Below are 16,895 nucleotides of genomic sequence, written 5' to 3'. Positions count from 1 at the left end.
GCCAGTTCTCTAAAAAGAGACAGTCTTCCTTTCACTACATCAAACCGCTCGCTTTGTTTGCAACGAAAACAACTATACGGAGATAGAGGCTTCTGCGGCGAACTCGGTTGACTTGATTGATTTGCCGTTTCGTGATAGTCGGTGTACAGATTTTCTCGACCGTCGTACACGTCTTAAAATGGATAATAATGACTTTGCACGGTAAAACTGTACAGGTTGACAGGTATGATCGTGCTATAGTGAACTTTTCCCCATTATTATTGTAGATGAGATAAAACTTATGCCATCTGATTTAAGGCAAGATTTTGAGTACTTTACTGGCCCGCCACCAGCAGGGCTGTGATGGGGAAGGCCCAGGAGCAACTCCATTTCTTGGGGGGGGGGCCACCAAACTCTTTGACCTGTTGCCCTCTGGTAGGCGCTACAGGTCCCTCAAAACATGACACACTTAGAGACAGCTTCTTTCCCAGGGCCATCTCATCCTAAACGAGCGCACAAAACTGTGAAAATGTATCTTGCGACTTTTGTTGTTGTGGCTGTAAATGTTATTTCACAAACCTGTGAAATATATACTTTGCGAATTATTTTTGGGATTTCTGTTGGTGTGAAATGTTATTGTACTTCTTCTCTTTGCACTATTATTACAATGCAATATTTTCTTACATTCATAAATATTGCACTACAGACGCTACCCGACTTGTGTACATTCGACTTACGGATTCCGCAAGATACGATCATTTTTTTTCGCGATGTCGGAAAATATCCGGGCATTGCTGTCAGTTAGATTTTGTATTGTCTGCACCTTTTTCCGAGTACAGGACAGTTCTGTAGTTCTTTCCGCCGCTACCGGCGTGTGGCGCTCTGAGAGCTCACCAAGCATCCACACCGAAGAAGAAATCTGGACTTTGACGTTTTTATTGTTTAATATCTTGTGTATTCATTCAATATGGCTGGTGTAAAGTGTAAGGAAGAGGTGAGCCGTTTCTTTTGAAACAAAAGTGGAATAAGAAAGCTTGATGCGTTTGAGAAAACGGTCGGAACCCCTTCTTTCAGCCACTTTTTACCAGAGAGGTGGACCTCTTGAAGCACAAGTCCAAAAAGTAAGTAAAACCTCACTTTATTTATCTTTATAGAGCATATTATTTTATTAAATGTTTTTTTTAGTAAACAACAATACAGGTTACTTATACAAGCCCTAAACATAAACCATAAGCATACAAAATGTAGTACTGAAGTAATTTACAAACCAATTCAACATACAAACAATCGTGCGGAATCTCATTCGTAAGTAGGGCAGCGTCTGTATAATAATAACTTAAGCCCGCATCTAAGCGCATTGTTGTAAATATTTTTGCCTATTTACACTGACAGACTTTTGTCTTTTTCTTTTCAGAGTCTTAATGAAATGTTTACCCTGGAGTGCCATGTCTAATCTTGGCCACACAATGTTTTCAGAACGTTGATATCAATGACAATTGAATTTAATACATTCCGCGCCGGTCGCCGAGTAGTCACAGGGCACATTTACACAAACAACCTATCTTCAAAGAACCTAGTTCGTCAAAACAAATCTGGAACATGGTTTCTTTTTTTTTCAAGCTTGTCGACTCACAGGCTGTCATGTTGTCTCACAGGTCGTCACATCAGCGCCGCCGAAGCACTGAAACTCTCAATAGTGGATCAGGTGACTGATCACAGCACTGTGGATACAGCTGTCAAGTTTGCAGAGAGCGTTGTAGGTGAGACAAAAAGAAGACACACTGCAAACTTTCTTTGCCAGACACTGATGTAATTATTCCCTCCCTTTTGGATGTGGATTGTTTTTTTTCTTTTAACAAAAGATACAATATTTGTGATGTATTTGACATCTAAAATTGTCGGTGCAGTGAAGGAGACGAGAATACTCAGCTGTGACCATGAATGTTTGACTGACAAGTGAGGAGTTTCTGCCGCCTTTGCTTTATTATTTAGGCGAGACGAAAGGGACACTTTCTCAGAATATTCATCTGTTTATTTAATTTAGTTAAATATTGTTGTTTATCAACCATACTTAAGCATTCACTCTGTTCTCCACAAACAAAAGGGATTTACATCCGTTGGAATGCCCAAAATGACTTTTGGCCCATGTTCAAATTTATTGATTTCATACAGGCGGTGCTAAATGAACACAGTGATTAGTGGGAAGTTGTCGTTGTCATGCAGCGCATAATTACACATCGAAATAGCAATATGGAAATGTGCATTTGTTTAATAGAGAGAAAACAAAAAGTAGAGAGAACAAATGAACTACTCCCTTTTTTGACTCCTTGTGTAACGGTCATTGCTAAACCACAATAATAAATAGGGTTTTAAATCTGGGGTGTCAAAACAATATTTTTAGCAACCCACGGCATACATTTAGGCAGGGGTTGGGAGGTTTTCTTTTAAAAATGCAATCTGATACAAGTACGAGTTACCTGTTGAAACATATAATCAGTAACATAATTCGAAATACCCTATTATTGAAGTGATATAACTTGGTTACTTTCAATTAGTTTTGAATTACTCCAATACCAAGTATGCTCTTAAAAGACAAAATAAACATAAGACAAATTTCTAAATTTTGTTGAAGATAAATGAACAATGTAACTTTAAAAAACAATTGGGGGAAACCAATGTCAGTGAGGTGCTTGTAGTCCTAAAAAAGTTCTCAAATTTAAACCACAAAGTATAGTTCATTAAGCAAAACTAAACTTTCTCAATCACATGGCAGACAAAATATCCTCTGTTTTAGTATACATTAAGAGGACTTTGAACCCAATATTGTTTCGAACACATGAAGTGTTCACTTTCCAACTAACTCTGGGATGTGTTGGGTCCCAAATTAAGTTTTACTTGTTTGAAATACTCGCCAATGTGAAACATACTCTCAACACAACAATACAACGATCATATAGTGGATTTAGAACACCAATTAACTACAAAATACAAAAAGAATATAATCAATCAAATTTAGTAAATGTCCCTCAACCAAATTACATATTTCTTCTTTTACTTTTTAAATTTATATTCTATAGCTTATGAATGACCTATTCAGTATTTCATGTTGACAATATGTATTTATTGTTTAATAATGCTACATTCATTGCAACCTGGTCATCCTTTTGATTTTTTTTATATTATACTTTAATTGTTGTATATTTTATCTTTGTTTTTTTACTGTTTGTTAATGCAACATCCATTGCAGCCTGGTCACCCTGAAGGGGGAGTACCTCATTTGTGGTCCCTTCTCAAGGTTTCTTCATTTTCCTCATGCTGAGGTTTTTGAGTTTTTGCTTGCCCTCATCTAGGTTTTATATCAGGGGATGGTGCAGTAATAGTCTGTGGTTTGCAATAATCTGTGGTCTTTGCAGCTATTTGAGACTCTTTGTGATTAAGGGCTATACGAATAAACATGACTTGACTTAAACAAACCACATGAATGATAACAGAGTCAAAGTTTGCATTTAACAGATTCTTCTTTTTTTTGGGATGCTTTAAGTTTGGATGGGATTCTTTTCCATAGAGGCGAATACTTGACCACCTCGAAATCTTGTACAATGCTGAACTAACCTTATAGTCTGATCTATATATTTAGCAGGAAAACATAATTTTATTTCCTAACTTGTAAATACATTTTTGGTCAAAAAGGGCCCAAATTAAACAAAAATGTGCCAACCAAATACATAAATCAATTTGATGACCCACCATTCTTTTGGGAGTTGGGAAGGTGGGTTCTGTAAAACACAAAGAACTTTACATCAATCTGTTTTTTGTAACAGTCCTCTATGTTTGGATTTGTTTTAAATCCAATTATAAATTCTCTGAGATGTTGCCTTGTAGTGTATGACCTATAGCACTGTTTCTCATCTGGTAGGTCAGGACCCAAAAGTTGGTCGCGGACCTATATTCCATTGGTTGTGGGCATTTGCCTTGGCCCAAAGAGGCTAAGAAAAGAAAAAAGTCACAATGTCATTTGAACTTCTTAACAATAGATTATTCCCTGCAAATGCAAGTTGACACCCGCTATTTTATAGAACAGAAAAAGACTGATGCCATTTGTTTGCACATGTTGAGCAGGGCCAATTTCAGAAAAAGCAGAGGAATAAAGAAGATGTCTACAAGAGGATTGCTGGACTTACATGATACGACTCAACAAAGGAAACTTTTACGCTTTTTAAAGAATAGATGATTTTTTAAATAGAATTAAAGGATTACAACAGAGACAACTATCCATAAAGATTAGGGGGATTAATGCACCCAAGTTATGGATACCAACTTCCGTTAGTCAAAGAATATAGCACAGAATATATAATATGCTTTTTATCATCCTGAAGACAAAGCCACTGAAGTAAAGCACTTTGGATTTCCAGGAAACATTATTACTTTACGTCATTTTGTTTTCTAAAAACTTCAATATATTCTATTATCTCAGGTTCAAACTATTTATTTCCTTTTTAGGGGGGTTTGGAGTTTGTAAATGGGGTGCGATGGTGGGTCCTCAAGTCAGACCAGTTGAGAACCGCCGATACATAGTATATTTTCAGGGTTGTTTTTCTCAAGACGACCCATTTTCGGTTAAAAAAAAAGAGCCGTGTTGATGAGTTTTTTTTTTGTTTATATCAAAGTAACCAAAGTCTATCATATTAAACCTGCTTTTGTAAATGATTAAGACTGCATATTTTCTGGTTTGCAATGGTTTTTGAAAGTATTTTCTCCTTTAAGGATTGTTCAATACATTTTGAGGATCCAAACAAGTCAGGCATAAAGACAAGGATGAGCAGAGTAAGAAGGTCGATCAAATGGATATCTGTTTATTCAGACAGACTCTTCGTCTTCATTTATTTGGCGGCGTTGCTAAAGTAACGGGGCACAAATTTACCATTACAAAGCCACTGTCGAACAAGGAAGTGTTTGATGCAACCAGTTGAGAGCAACCATGCATCAAAGTAGAAATGCTTTCATTCGAATGGTCGCACGTGTCACTAACACATCCCACTCATGCGCATGCCGACCGGATTACAGTGGTTGTGACATCTGCCCCTCACATCTGTCAGGACACAATAAGTCCATTGAAACAATGCTGCAGTCTACACATTGATGGCAGAATCACGTAAAGTTGTTGAATTCTACTGCTACGCTTTTCAAAGCAGCAATGTATAAGTAAAATTAGTAAATGAATGAATGTTTCCTTCTTTTGTCTTTATTTACAATTCCTGGTGAAAATATTCCAGAAAAACACTCCAAGATGCATCACCTGATGCTCTGGTCTGGCCTTATGTTTGAAATCCCTGACATAAATGTTGACTCTAGTACAAGGCCTGTCACTTTTAGTGTTGGAAAAATAATGACAATATATATGATGGTAAAAAAAATACATGTCCCTCAGTGTTTTTTTTTATTGTGTGTGTATTATTCTATGAAGATATTTATCATTTTTAGTGCTTTAAAGAGGGCCATCATATATCACTTTAAAACCAATTTTATGAAATTAACCGATTTACAAAATATTAAATGAAATATAACACAAAACTGTTGATGTCTGCATTTAAATTAATTTTTAAATGCATACAAGAGTAGATTCATGTTTAAATTAGGTTTATACTTTAAACATTTGTATTCTAAACTTGATGTATTTTTTATTTTTATATGCATACTTTCTCTTTTTTCCCTATTGTTGTTTGTATTGTGTCATATTTATTGCATGTTTGCACACGGGGAAGAGGAAGTAATTTAATCTGTGCTGGAGGTTGTGCATATAGCATATTTGACAGTAAAGTATAAAGATGAAGTTAGTTGACAAGAAAGAAAAATTGGATTTGCCTATACCCCCCCCATCTATTGTTGAGGTATCGGATTTGGGACTATGACTAGATTTGTTTGACTGCTGGTAAAATTAATCAATCACTTTTTTTCTTACTAGGCCTTTCTACCATTTTTTAACCCAGTGCAGGTTTGAAGTTTGCCCACCCCTGCTCCGGATATTCTTGGTTTATTGCTAGTGATTGGATTTGCTTAATGGAGTCAGTCGATTGGCACACCGCCGTTTAATCTTTGCCACGGTGACCCATTTTCTGGAGCTCAGTGTAACAACACTGTAAAGGATTCTCACCGCAGTCTGGTGCAATCATGTCTAGGCAGACAGGAATGGAAACTCACCTTGAGGTTTTTTTTCCCTTGCAGTTTCTTTCAAATTAAAATCTGAGCAGACAGCAGAACTTTTTGTAAAATGGAGGATTCCTGTGTTTCTATGTTTTACTGAGAAAATGTCCAGTGCCTAGAGAAAATATATGCCGTACAAGAATATTTTGTCATACTGCCCAATTTTAGGCTTCAAACAAAGCTAAAACTGAAAGTATTTTCTTAGAATAAACTACATGTGAGACACCATCGGAAAGTGGAACCAAATTATTTAAACTTGTTATCTATTTATTTCTGTCATTTATGCAATGTAAAAAAAACAGAGTTGGTGCAAAAACAATGAGCCCATGTTTGCTCAGCTTAGCCAACTGACCCAGAAGTTCCATGATGACTTCTGAATGATCCAATGTCGACTTAAATGACTAACAATGACAAATAGAGAGCAACTGTGTGTCATTAAGTCTTAGTTTCAATGCACCTGCTCTGTAATTGGCACAGAGCAGAACAGACAGCATTAAGAAGACCAAAGAACACACCAGGCATGTCCAGGATAAAGTTGTGGGAAAGTTAAAAGCAGGAATGGGATCCAAGAAGATTTCGCATTAAATAAGCCTAGTGGGAGGGTGTAAAGGGGCCAATACTTTTGCAAGGCGCTGAGTTTCTAAATTTAAAGACTGCTTAGGGTGCACACAAATGAATCTCTACTGTACAAAATACTTGAATGGTAGGTCCTCTACATTTGACTCCCAGTAAAAAGCAGTGTAATAGCAAAGTCCTCTGAGTCAGCATATTTCCCTTTCAGGGCAGCCTCTGGACGCCCGCCGCCTCAGCAACCTCCCTTGCCCCAACCTGCCTGATTCGGACGCTCTGTTTGAGACAGCGATGCAGAAAGTAAGGCGGAGTGCCCGTGGGGCCATCGCACCGGTGGCTTGTGTCCAAGCGCTGCGGGCGGCTGCCACCCTACCCTACGCCCAAGGCATGGAGCGGGAGAAGGAGCTGATGGCCACGCTGTTCACTTCTGGCCAGGCTCGAGCTTTGCAGTATGCTTTCTTCGCTCAAAGGTCTGCAGCTAGGTGGAGCATGCCCGGCAGGGCAAGCTGGGACAGCAGCAAAATCATGCCTGTCCGTAAAGCAGCGGTTATTGGTAAGACTTTATTTTTATATACAGTAATCCCACGGTTATCGCGGTTAATGGGGACCGAGACCAGCCGCGAAAACTGAAAATCCGCGAAGTAGCGGCCCCCCTTCAAAAATGCTTAAAAACGTATACACGTATACAGTATAACCACACCCCCGCCGCCATTAAACCGAAGTGATCACTGGCACGATGGCAAGGAGTTATTGGCTGACTCATCCAGAACTCTTCACACTGGAACTGAATGTACCAAAACATGACCCACAAGTGTAGCCATGTCTTACATAATCAACTTACACGGAATAGGACTGCGGCGAAACCCCTTCGAACCATTCAGCATGATTGTATTAACCGCTCTCAACCACATCCAGCCATCGCAGTTTATTTCGCTTGTTAACACTACCGGTTACATATTGAAAATAAAAACAGTGATAATGTGATATTTGAATGAGTGTTTGTGAAGCGTTTTGGGAAACAAGAGTTAAAAAAATGGTCTGTGTTCATTTTAATGAAAGTGAAAGAGCTACCTTCTGACAATAACAACATACTTTAGCTAGCGGCATCGAACGGCTTTTACAACAAATACACGAAACCACACAATTAGCTGTGTTTTAGGTAGTACAATCAACCGCTCGCTTTTGGTATAATAAAGTCAAACTTGAGATGAAATGTGACAGAAGAGAATATACTTACGTCGCGTCGCCGAGTTCCTCCATGATAAACGGCGCCACATAGGAAGATGTTGAGGTGGGAGGAGTTGAAGGAGGGGGGGGTGACCAAAGCGGTAACTCACCATGATTAAGCATTGTGTCAGGGCCTCCCCCTCCCCTTCACAATAAGAGTGTCCACACCGTGTCCTCAGTTGACATAAGCTCGCGCTTGCTCAAGTCAAAAAATGATTTTATTGAGAAGGTGAGGTATATTTTTTAGACCTGCGAAGCTCTGAACCTGCAAAAGTGGAACCGCGAACTAGCGAGGTTCCACTGTACCATGTTTTCCATACTATAAAGTGTACCTAAAACCCCAATTTGGCCAGGAATTTGAAAGTGCATACCGCAGGGTAGAGTGGATAAGGGTGGTAATGCACCCATGATTGTCTGTGTGTGTTACCCTTCACGGTATTATTGTATACTACAGCAGTATTTTTCAACCCTTTTTGAACCAAGCTACACTTTTGTCTTTAAAAACGTTCCAAGGCACACCATCTGTCGAAAATGTTTGAAAATGAAGTTATTTCAAGTATTTTACTGTACCACCTCATAAGCAGATAATTACTTATTAAAAAGAAGAAAATAATACTTAAAATAAAAAGAATGACGTGTTTTATGTATGTTTTTATTTTTACAGTGCAATCTTAAACTGCTTTGTTGAACAAATTAAGTTATTAAATGTACTGTGCTATCTCATGAGCAGATAATTATTATATAAAAAGTATATAAAAATCTACTGCCACATATTGATATGGATGACTATTACAGTTCCTCGTCTGAAAATAGCAAAAATACTGAATAATGGCCCGATTTTTTGGGAAAGATAAAATTGGACAAATTCCAGCGGCACAGTAGACAAGGTCTCACAGCACACTAGTGTGCCCCGGCACACTGGGTGAAAAACCCTGTACTACAGCATTTGTTCAATGATGGTGCAGGGACTGATGAATCGATGAAGATTTCCGACCATACTTTGCTCAACATTGTATGCAATTGGAATCCTAACATAGTAGTGGTCAGTTTGGCCCTGAAGCCAGATTAAGGCTTTCTTTTCTGAGGCTGTCCAGGTTTAGAAAAAGAATGCCGACTCCAAATTTTTAGCTTTGTTTTTCAGTATTATGAATGACAAGGGATCTATCGTAAACATCACACATTTATTCGCAAACAATGGAGGAATAAGATTTTCATGTTGCGTGAATGCCACCTGAACCAACACACTAAGCTATACAAACTCAACCCTGCCCTTTTACGGCGGATGGATAATTTAGTAAGCATTTAATTACAAAATCATAACTTTTGATCAAAATTATTGTACAAGCTGCATCACACACATATATCTATTAAAGCTCAACGTTAATGATGCACAAGTGAAGAAGTGGAGAGACATTTTAATCTATCAGAATGATCTTTGAAAATCAACTCAAAATGTATTTGTAATGCACTTTTCATACAATTTAATAATTAAAAAAAAATCCCTTTACTCCTCCCCATCCAAAAAGCAGAATACCAAATATAAAGACACATTATTTTTTTTAATGATTTAATTAAAAAAACAAGGCCCTGACTCACCATGTGCAAAAATTAAGTCAATTTGAACGCGCTTTCTGGTTTGTTCATGACATTACTCAACCCCGTGTTTTTCAAAAAAATGTTCTTGAAATATTTTTTCACTAATCGGCTTATAAATGAGGATTGTATACTGCCCCCAAAAAGTGATTTTTTTTCACTTGTTTTCTTTTTTAGCCAAGTGAGAACATTATGATTAAAATAAGCTAAATTGTTTGATTTGGCAGAAGGTAGATTATTTTGCCTCACTTATTTTTTTGTTTTTAATTTTGATACTATTTTCGATTTTGTATATATCGTGATCTGTTATTAAATGTTTATTAATCAGTTTCAGTGTTGTTGCGCCGTGAGTAAAAAATAGTGTGATGATAGGATAAGGTTTAATGCCCTTTCCAATTTCATATGCAGCACTAGTGGTTAAGTGGAAAAGTGTCGTCACTCTTACCGCCACTAATCGGGTTCAAAACCTACCATACAATGTTTTGCAATTTTGGAAGACAAAGATGTGGCGTAAAAATGCAATTACCTTCTTTTGGCATTTGGATAAGTCCAACTATGTGGGCGATAGAAGGCATCTTCCTCTGCATTTTGGTGCTTTTGTCAGACACAAGCATTTTGTTGACATGAAATTGAAAAAGATTTGTGCGTCCATAATGTAGGATCGTCAAGCTGTTTTACGTATGTGTAGAACTTTCTACCACAATGTTATTTACACATGCAGAAAAGAGATGGGGCGACTGTTTACCCAATCAGAACACAGAACACAATGCACAATAAAAATCTGCCAAGGTAAACTGTGATACAGCAAGGGATAACTGTATAGTGTAGGTATTTGAAAAAGAAAAAAAATCAATCTTCCACTATAGGTTTTATTAATAGATGATAAATAGATAAAAACAGTTCCTCATCCGCATTAATTGTCATAACCTATATTATGAGCCATGGAGCATTATCATGTACAAGGCTGCGTCCATGATTTGATTCTAGACATTGCTTTATTAACATTGCCTAGTTAATACGAAACCTCTAGGTACAAGTCAAATGTCCTCTCCCTGCAGGGTGCGTTACTTGTTAAGTATTCCGGATCAGTGAGTCTTTGGAGCTGCCACATGAAATTTTCAGGCTGGGAAGCGAGTGCAGTGCATGCTTCAAGGCAAAAAGGCATTTCGGGGTCACAATGTGATCTGCTACTTCAAGTAGACAAATCCAACTCTTTACAATAGAAGTGACTAAGCTCAACTCGCATTTGATGTTTTTGGTCTTTTTAGGTCTTGGCACAATGGGTAAGGGTATCGCAGTATCCCTAGCGCAGGCAGGCTTGGCTGTGATTGCTGTGGAGGCTCAAGAAGAACAACTAAACAAGGCAAGGAAGGTAATTTTGGGCATGCTGCGACGTGGGGCACAGAGACGAGGAGTTGCCCCGCCGCTTGATCTCATATCCTTTAGTCAGAACATCAAAGCTGTGAGGGATGCTGACCTCGTTATCGAGGCAGTGTTTGAAGACGTGGCGCTGAAGAAGCAAATCTTCCGGCAGTTGTCTGCCATCTGTAAACCGGAGGCGCTGCTATGCACAAACACGTCCACTTTGGACCTTAACGTCCTTGCCTCGCAGAGCCGCCACCCAGAGCTGGTTGTTGGGATGCATTTCTTCGCGCCAGCCCATGTCATGAAACTCCTGGAGGTGGTGTACGGAACGCACTCCTCTCCCGAAGTTGTGGCCACCGCCATGAACCTAGGGAAGCGGATGGGTAAAGTAGGCGTAGCAGTCGGGAACTGCCACGGATTTGTGGGCAACCGCATGCTGAAGCCGTACTCAGAACAAGGCTTGTTCTTGCTGGAGGAGGGGGCCACGCCCGAGTTGGTTGATGGAGCGTTGGAAGAGTTCGGTTTTGCCATGGGTCTCTTCAGGATGTCGGACCTATCAGGGATTGATGTCGGCTGGAAGGTCAGGAAGGAAGAGGGTGAGGTGCAGGCTGGTACCGCTGTTAGAATCAGAAAAGGTAGGAGGTATAGTCCCCTCAGTGATCTCCTTTATGAGCAAGGGCGCTACGGTCAGAAAACGGGCCAAGGGTGGTACTGCTACGACAACAGCCGCGAAGCCAAGCCTGACCCATGGGTCTACAACTTTCTGGAGGGCTACCGAGCCCAACACGGTCTGGTCGCAAGGCGCATTGATCACCAGGAGGTGCTGGAGCGCTGCTTATACGCCCTCATCAATGAGGGCTTCCGCGTCCTGGAAGATGGCATAGCGGCCGGACCCGAAGACATCGATGTCATTTACACGCTGGGATATGGCTGGCCAAAGCATCGCGGCGGGCCCATGTTCTATGCCAGTATGGTGGGCCTGACCAGCGTCATGGAGAGGCTGGAGCACTATCAGCAGGCACACCCCGATGTGCCTTACTTGAAGCCATCCAATCTGCTTTGCAGGCTGGTGGCCAGCGGTAGCCCACCTTTGCACAAGTGGAGAGGAATCATCAAAAAAATGCACAGCCGTCTTTAATCTGCAAGATGTTTTAAATCAAAATTATACCAGACCAAAATGAATTCCTGTATTCTCGGGACTATAAGGCGCCCATTCAAAAATAGCTTTTTGCAAAAACTATTTCACATATAACTATAAATGCCAACCAACCTTTTGACATCAAAAAGCCATAGAAATAAAGTCTCCAGAATATTAAGAAAACAAAAAAAAACATGTGCTTGTTTAAAGCCGGAAGTGACAAAGTTTTGCCTTAACGGAAATCTAACACAATCGTTGGAGCGGTTTGTTAACGTACGAAGACTTTGCCTTGCTTAAAAAAAAAAAGCAGTCACAGACTAAAATACTAGTCTCGAGTCAAGATATTTTGTTGTTTAAATTTTAAAAAGCTGTAATTCTTTTTCATTTTTTTTAAGCAGTCGGTGTTTTAAAGAGGTAGTATGAGGTAGTCTAACAAGTAAAGCACTAGTGTTGACAGGTTATCTAAAGCACACATACTATAAGGCATATGGAATCAAACTAACATAAAATTTGGACTATAAGACGTACCTGATCATAAGCTGCACCCGGTACATTTTTGTACATGCATAAGCTACACCTGACTATAAGCCGTGTGCGCCCACATTGAAAAATTAGATTTTTACAAAGATAGGAGTTACACAGATAGTTTTAATAACATACGGTACTTTAACCCCCTTAACGTCCCGACGGCCCGCCGGACATTTGATTAAAAAAAAAAAAATTGTGTCCATACGATGTCACCAGTCACTGAAATATCATGCCACATATTATTGGGAAGTTTAAGATATGATGAACATTACAAAATATACTCATCAGAGAAACATCTGCGTAAAAAAGTCAGATAAATAAAACATATTTCAAAGAACGTAAAAAATGGTTTTGTTTCTAAAATGGAATGAAATGATTCAGTCGTTCATAAATGGGTACCGTAAGTAACAGCATTTTATTGTAACAATAGATTTCCATTTTATTACTGTACTTTCTGGTATATAAAGAGCCCTGGTTATGAGGCGCACTTCGAAAGTCTTGTAAAATTATTATTTTTTTAGATGCGTCTTGCAATCCAGAAAATACAATCCTACACACGCTTAGCACAGTAAATATTTTTCTTAGACAAATTTTTTTTTAATGTGTTTTAAAATATGACTGTATTTTGATGCTACATAATCAAAAATGTGGTCAACTTTGCACAGCGTACACGATCCAAAGCTTTTCCAATTTACTGGTAGTTTGATTTTCTTATTATGTTGGATTTAGTGTCACCAGAGATACAAACACAAACTGTTTCAATTTGTACACTGATATCACTGCATCCACTGTGACAAGATCAAACCAATCCGATATGCACAACAACAAAAATGAACTACGAAAACAAAACCGAAAAGCAATCGTACCGCGACATATCCAAATATACCAAATAAAGTACATCAACCCACTGCAGTTGGTGACTATCCACAGGTGAAACACCTGACTACATTATTGTCAGACAAAAAAAAACATGTATGCATATTTTTAGGGAAACGATTCAGGTAAATATTGATAAGTTCACAGAAAACACCATTTTAATTCCAAGGAAAATTATTCTAAGATTCTGATATTGATGAAAACATATTTAAAAGCAGAGAAGCTCCGCTCACATCACCTCAGTACAGGAACTGCTCAATAGGTAGTTACATGCCAGCCCAAATACATGATGGGAATCTGTAAGGAGGTAATATTGTGAGATGACCTGCTTTGTTTCTTTTCCTTTTCTTTTTTTCTTTTTCTTCTTTTGTTTCTTTTTTCCCTAGCTTTCTTTTTCCAGCATTTTCTCCTTTTCTGTTTTTTTTTCCTGCTTTTTTCCGTTTTCTTCTGTTTTTTTGTTTATTTTGTGTGTGTGATTTTTTTTGGGGTACTTTTTCCCTTTTTATTTTATTTGTTTTTGTGTATGTGTCTGTCTTGCTGTCGATCACCCCTATCAAGGGATATGACCAGGGTAGATAGATCGATTTTTTTTTTTTAGCATTTTACTTCTTTTTGTCTTCCTTTATTATTGTTTCTTCCATTTTCTCTTTTTGTCTTTATTCATTTTCTTCTGTTGTTTCTATTTTCATTGATGGCTTTTTTCATGTTTGACCCCCAAAAGTAATTTTGTGCACTATGTTTCATAATATTTTAATACATAAATAAAACCAACACAAACAAAGAAGAGGCGCTTTGAAGCCGTAAGAGCTGGCTGTTTTTGTGAGCCAAGCCGAAAGCACCGCTTCTCGAAAAAGAGACGGAATTCTCATCACAATGAACTTATTTGAGTTAACTGCTAAATTCTGCAAACCAGGGGAACACAGACGACTGACAATAAGTGCAAGATAACTGAAATAAATGATAACAGTCCTTTTAAACGTGTTTCTTTTAATTTTCTTTGCTGGCTTTTTTGGGCTCGACGCTACCTAGCACCTTTCTTGCCCACAAGATTTTTGGTCCACTTAGGGAAATTCACTTCCACCGACTGTACCGGGGAAAACAGAAATTACCTTACTCAAAAATATATATATGTATAAACATACATTGCAGTGGGACAATGAAGGCAGACTGATTGGATGTGTCTTGTATTTTTCCAAATATAAGCACAGTAGGATATATTTAATCCACAAACTGACAATTTTTATTTTAGGATCAATTGTCGTTCTAATAAAGTGACAAAAGTGATGATTCGGTTTTAGGTAATTTTAATGTAATTCGAGAAGTTCCAAAATATGCTATCGCATTGTTCGTTTTTGCACGTGAACAATATACTAAAATGTTTTGAGAAATCTATTTCCAGAAGTTATAAAGAAACAGACAAGACCAGAACATGTTTAATTTTCTAAATAACATTCAAACTCAAAATCGAAAGGTGTCACAAGAACTGATTGCAATTTTAATATGATTCATTTTGATGTGAAGATCTGACCTGGAACTGCAAAACTCATTAAGCTCCACAAGCTAAGCTTCAGTCAAAGGAAAATGTTCAGACAAACCAATCTATTTAACCTCAAATCACTTGACCAAACAAAGCTAACTGCATTTGAATCCTCCACACAGAATAAAACCCATCTTTCAGATTGTGTTTCTTTGTTTCTGTATTATTGGTGGTTGATGACCTTTTTGGAGCTGTTTTTCTTTTCTTTTTTTTTTCTCAGAAGCATTAAAAAACAACACTTGAGTGCATTAGAAGAGTCAGCTTTTTTTTATGCTGCATCGGCTCAACAAACCACAAACGATTAAAGATCTATATGATGGTATCAGTGACGGGAAAGGTAATTACAGCCACCTATTACAACCGCCCATTATCTAAATGTGACTTACTTAGTCTACAAGCTCAACATCCATTAGACCGAGGGCCACTATTTGAGCAGACAAGATCTTTTTGGGCTTACTATAGAACTTGATGATTTGTATTTGTCAAGTAGTCATTTCTGTCTAATTTGGTTTAATCCACTGGTTCTCCATTGGTTTGACGTTACCATTCTACTGTAATGGCAAGCTGCGAATCAATAAAAGATTCTCCAATTAAATGATTGTCCAGTTTGGAGCAGAGATAATAGAATATATTTACCTTTTTCCCCCAAAAAAACAAAATGACCAGCAAAAACATAATGACTTCAAGTACTGTATATACTCGCAAATAGTCCCACATTGCACATAACTGACCCCCTTAAACTAATTAAAAATAGTCACATACTAAAAGAAATTAACAACATTAATAAAGTGGATACCTAAACATCAATATTTATTATGCATTTATAGCAATTAATACACTGGTAAAAAACTAAATATATAACATGTTTTTAGCCATTTACTGTAACTTCTGGCAGCGCTTCAATGGCAGACACCCATACGTTATTTTTGTATTTCGCAATCGTTGACACAAATTTCCACTTTTCCTTACCATTGTCACTAGCTTTTTTTGGAACCCACTCATCTGGGCGGAAAAGGGAAATGAAACCAACAAAATGAAATAAGGTCCCTCTCAAACGTTTCGATTGACTGAATGGTGGAAGAGTTCGAGCAGGGCTTTATCGCATCTACTGTTAAGGAATCTAATTGACCCTGTGTTTTGTTTTTCTTCTTCTTAGCGTTATTTTGCAAAGGAAATGTCCCACGACCCACTTTTAGTTCGGGACCCAGCAGTTGAGAAACAGGTTTAATCCAATGGAAAATATCGCTGTATTTGTGCACTTGGAATTTAAAAAAAATGTCAGCTACATGTTTTGGTGTCATGCTTTTTTTTTTTTTTTCAATTTTAGTATTCTAAATCAATTTTTTCCCTAGCAGGAACTAATCCCCCCTTCTTGTGAGGATTTATGGCCTTTATGCATGTATTATGTCATTGTAAATGGTGTTTCTTTGACTTTTATCTCATCTGGGATGGAGTCAAGCATCTAAATCCGATGATTACACTGCAAAGATTACAATGTGACTTGAGCAGTTGGCAAAGCGCTGGCCCCATCTGACTGGCATGGGCACTTGATGCCGATTTTGGGTCTTGCCCGCCTCAAAGTGCGGCACAAAGGTGGACAATTGCTTATTTTTTGGTGCTGCTTGTGTAGGTCATAATTGATTAAAAATGTAAATGATGCCAAAAAATGGAGTGCAACTGTGGCCTGTAATAACCTCTGGGATACAAAGTTTATTTTTGAATTGCACAAAGCGCTTTACATCTAAGTGTTTCCTGACCTGAGATAGCTAACTGCATTCCTTAGGGTTAACTGATTTTTATTGAATGTTCTTTGATCTTTTTTTTTTTACAAATACCATTTTCCAACATAATTTACAAATAAAATGTTTAAAAATCCAACAA

The 16,895-nt window shown here is 38.1% G+C and overlaps 1 protein-coding gene across 2 annotated transcripts in view; it reads left to right on the top strand.

The window, feature by feature from the left end:
* The window catches only part of ehhadh (enoyl-CoA, hydratase/3-hydroxyacyl CoA dehydrogenase), a 20,660-nt gene extending 3,765 nt beyond the window's left edge, over nucleotides 1-16,895 (top strand). For both annotated transcript variants that reach the window (XM_088353574.1, XM_088353575.1), the window contains 3 exons: nucleotides 1,635-1,739; nucleotides 6,962-7,303; nucleotides 10,839-16,895. In XM_088353574.1, coding sequence (XP_088209700.1) covers nucleotides 1,635-1,739; nucleotides 6,962-7,303; nucleotides 10,839-12,073 — 1,682 coding nt within the window. In that variant the 3' untranslated portion in view covers nucleotides 12,074-16,895. The remainder of the gene's footprint in view (nucleotides 1-1,634; nucleotides 1,740-6,961; nucleotides 7,304-10,838) is intronic.

The sequence above is a fragment of the Urocampus carinirostris genome, chromosome 14, assembly GCF_059441175.1.
Source record: "Urocampus carinirostris isolate Australia breed hairy pipefish chromosome 14, RoL_Ucar_1.0, whole genome shotgun sequence".
In the NCBI taxonomy this organism is placed as follows: Eukaryota; Metazoa; Chordata; class Actinopteri; order Syngnathiformes; family Syngnathidae; genus Urocampus; species Urocampus carinirostris.
Note: the sequence above shows the minus strand (reverse complement) of the source record. Positions and strands in the feature narration are given on the sequence as shown.